At 35.7% G+C, this 3846-nt stretch overlaps 1 protein-coding gene across 1 annotated transcript in view; it reads right to left on the bottom strand.

Annotated features, from left to right (window-relative positions):
- Positions 1–696: 696 nt before the first annotated feature.
- The window catches only part of LOC118738740 (transcription factor Sox-19a-like), a 45287-nt gene continuing 42137 nt past the window's right edge, over positions 697–3846 (bottom strand). The window contains exon 2 of the mRNA XM_036469671.1: positions 697–1412. Coding sequence (XP_036325564.1) covers positions 722–1276 — 555 coding nt within the window. The 5' untranslated portion in view covers positions 1277–1412 and the 3' untranslated portion in view covers positions 697–721. The remainder of the gene's footprint in view (positions 1413–3846) is intronic.

Raw genomic sequence — 3846 nt, 5'->3', positions numbered from 1 at the left:
TGGTGGCACGGTTAAAAGTTTCAATTCGATTTAAAAATGCGTTTACATGTGTGTGTCCAAATAACATGGTTTGACTTGGAACGAATTGAAGCATCATATAAACATGGTAATAGTATTGCAAACAATATAAGCAAACGTATGGAAAAAGGTGTTTTGAGGGTTAACTGGTGTATAAAACGTTAAGAGCTTTTATTTTTATTTTAATTATTAATGTCCAAGGTCAAACGTTAATTTAATTACGAATAGGTAGGGATAACTTCAAGTGATAACCTAGAAAAATTTCACAACAAATTCTGCCAAAAGTTCTTGAGAGGGAATGTACATATATTTACCTATCAGGTATTTATACTTATGCACGCACCCAAATAGCAAGCATACAACTGATGTATGCACAAGGCAAGTGTGAGTGTGGACATTTAACACAATTGCCTATGCGTTTTTATATCTAACTGTAATGGGTGTTAACGTATGTTGTGAGTAATGCGAGTAGTTGGGATTCCGTGGGGGGCCAGGAACAATAGTTACTACGTACATACCACCACCTTTTAAACCCGAAATTAGTATCAGCGCTTCATCAACACCATCAGCGCTGATTCCCCCACCTAAGTATTGTACGAATGTACATATTTGGGCCTTGTGTAGATATTCATATACGACATATACATAACTAAATACGTGTGTATGTACATATGTACATATATATGCAAACATCACTAGACACTCACCGCAAACGTTTCGCTTCGTCGATGAATGGTCGCTTTTGCCCCTCGGTGAGTAATTTCCATTCGGCGCCCAAACGTTTCGAAATTTCTGAATTGTGCATTTTTGGATTATCCTGTGCCATTTTGCGTCGCTGTCCGCGTGACCAAACCATGAATGCGTTCATTGGCCGCTTAATGTGGTCGTTCTGTTGCTGGTGGTGATTGTGATGTTGTTGATGATGACGTTGTATAGTGGAGTGTTGTTGCTGCGTGTTATAAGCTATTGTGTTGACAGATGATAATGTGGAGTTGACTGGTATACTTGATTGTTGTTGGTGCTGGAGATGATGATGCTTGAGTGGCGATGTTACTGCCGCGGTTGTTGCCGCCATCGTCATGTTGAGCGCGTCCGATCCAGTTAATTGCGGTGGCGACTCACCACCACTACTAACTTCACTGCTACTGCGACTACTGTGAACACCGCCATTGTGCAAATGCGACCGGTAGTGCGATGACTGCTGATGATGTTGCTGCTGCTGTTGTTGTTGCTGGAGAATTGTGGAGATGGTCGTCATTTTTGCAAATTTTTGCGTATTCTATGCTGAGCCTTACTTTTAGCAAAATTCGGTGGATTGGTCAAGTTTATGAGGAATTTATATTTCTTTCCCACAACTTATTCTTATTTGCATTCAAAATTATTTTCTCGCGCACCTATAAATTATATAAAACAAATTTTAGGTTTTTGCAAGGAAGATCGAATAAAACAAACAATTAATTAATTACATATATCACAACACACTGCAGTGTAATAGAGTGATGAAAGCAGACTTAGTCCCCCTTTTATAGTGACGAGTCAACTCACAACCGGCAATTAACTATACTCTTAGTACACAAAATTATAGTTAACTGCGGAATGTGAGTTAACTCCTCGCCGTGAAAACTGACCTTAGTGTGCTGAAAGTTGCCTAGCTTATACATACAAATATGAACTACATGTATGTACATTTATACCCAAGATTTGGAAGTTTTTATCCAGACGTCCAATCGACATGTTTGAGTTATTAGGAGCGTTCCTTATCTCCCAGAAATAGTCAGAAAAAGTCCGAAGTAGTCAGATTTAGTCCAAAAAGCGTTCCTTAACTCGGAAATGACAGCAAAAATGAGAGAGCAACAGTCAGTGAGAGTGACTCTCATCAGTCCGAAGTATTCAGATTTAGTCAGAAGAATTTTTTCTGGCAAAATCCTGAAAAGTGTCAAACTCAACTGTTTTAAATTAACGGAAATTAAAGAATACGCTAAAAGTGAGAATAATATAAAAAGTAAAAGAAATGAATTGAAATTGGAAGAAGGCAAAAAATAATTGATATAGCAAGTGTTTATTGTGCTTGTGCTTGTGTGAATGTGTTTTGTACATACATTTCTGTTCTTATTTGACGTTAGTTTTGTTGTTGCCATTCTTTGGACTAAAAATTTGGTTTTTTGCGTTCCTTTACTTTTCCTGTTATTCTCTTTTAGTGAGCGCATTTTGCTTACGCTCTGGCATTTTGACACTTTTCAGATTTTAGTCCAAAAAGATAAGGAATGAACCTATTATTGGAAGGGACAGAGTGTGCCCAGAAAATGCTGCGAAAAAATACGGGTTTCTTTGCTTTTGTCGATTTAAAGGGGCATGTGGTAAATAAGGACAAGACGAAGTATCTTCTGTCATCAAACAAACAGTCAGCGCGAGAAAGTAGAGAATTTCGTTTACTACATTTTTTGCGATATTGCTTTGACCAGGGCTTGAACCCAGGCCCTGCGGAGTGAAAGCGCGCAGTGATTTTCCATGTTGATAAATAATCATGTTGATCATAAAAACTCTGTATAATTATAAGTACTATAAAATTTGTTAATTCTTTGTTATATTTTCCTGTTTTCGTATATTTAATGTTCTCATCTTTTTTATTTCTTATTGTGCAATAAAAGATTTACTCTCAATGTACTAATGCATAAACGATATCAAATTAATTGAAATTGAAATAAAAAAAAAAATTGCCAAAATCAGTTTTTGCTGTTCAATAAATGACTATAAGTGACCTTGGGGTTAAGGTGCAGAGATGGTATTTTGAGGGATTGTAGTCTAAAGTTCAAGCCTTACTTTAAGCTTAAGTGGAAGTATATCTTCACTGCCACACAGTGTTATTAACAGGGACCGTAATCATTATGAGTTTTATAAAAAAATTTACTTTTAATCATTATTTTGAGATTTTAATAATTGCGAACAATCATAATAATCACATTTTGAGTTTTATTTTATTGCTCAGAAAATACAATCATTTATGAGTTATATTTTTTTGATAAAAAATAACATGATAAAAATATAGTAAGGTAGAACCGCTGAGAGTCACTTTTAAGATTCTTGACGTTTCCAAACAATTTAATTTTTAAATTTACTCACAAACTCACACACACATTTTCATTTTCAATCTCAAGCAACAACAATTTCGAACAATTTCAATGTTTTATTTTCACTTTTATATGATTTTAAAATGTTGGCAAACTTCAAAAAAAAATCATGGCCGACAAATTGAGAGAACGGTTATACCTTGCTATGTTTTTATCATGAAAAATAAAACTAATTTTTCGAGCGTTATTATTTTTGCTCTGAAGTAATAATTATTTTGTGAGTTCTTTTTTTTTTATCAAAAATAATCATTATATTATGAGTTTTATATTTTTGATCAGAAATAATGATTATTTTTTGAGTTTTATTTATTTCATCAAAAATAATGATTATTCTTTGAGTTTTATTATTTTGATCGAAAATAAATCTCATTGCTACAGTGGTCCGGGAGACGAAAGCTGAGGGAGATTCCCAGGTGATGGGAATATACACCTCCTCCAACCCTTCCCTCGAGCTTTGAGCCATCTGTGTATACATGGATGGACTCTCCACTACTAACAACGTCATGCTTCCACTCTTCCCTTGCGGGTAGGAGGGTCGCGAATGCTGTAGCGGGTGCAGGTTCCGGAAGTGCATAGTCCACCAATCCGGGTAGCCCCGGAAACTCCGTTAATATTCTACCGTGACCATAACTGGTATTTGACCACTTATTTATAATGTTCATTCGAATTGCCGCGCCACTTGCGAATTGTTTGGCATGTA

This window comes from Rhagoletis pomonella, unplaced genomic scaffold, assembly GCF_013731165.1.
Source record: "Rhagoletis pomonella isolate Grant_MI unplaced genomic scaffold, Rhpom_1.0 Rhpom_scaffold_00005, whole genome shotgun sequence".
NCBI classification, from domain to species: domain Eukaryota; kingdom Metazoa; phylum Arthropoda; class Insecta; order Diptera; family Tephritidae; genus Rhagoletis; species Rhagoletis pomonella.
The sequence above is the reverse complement of the archived record's forward strand: the minus strand, read 5'-3'. Positions and strand labels throughout refer to the sequence as shown.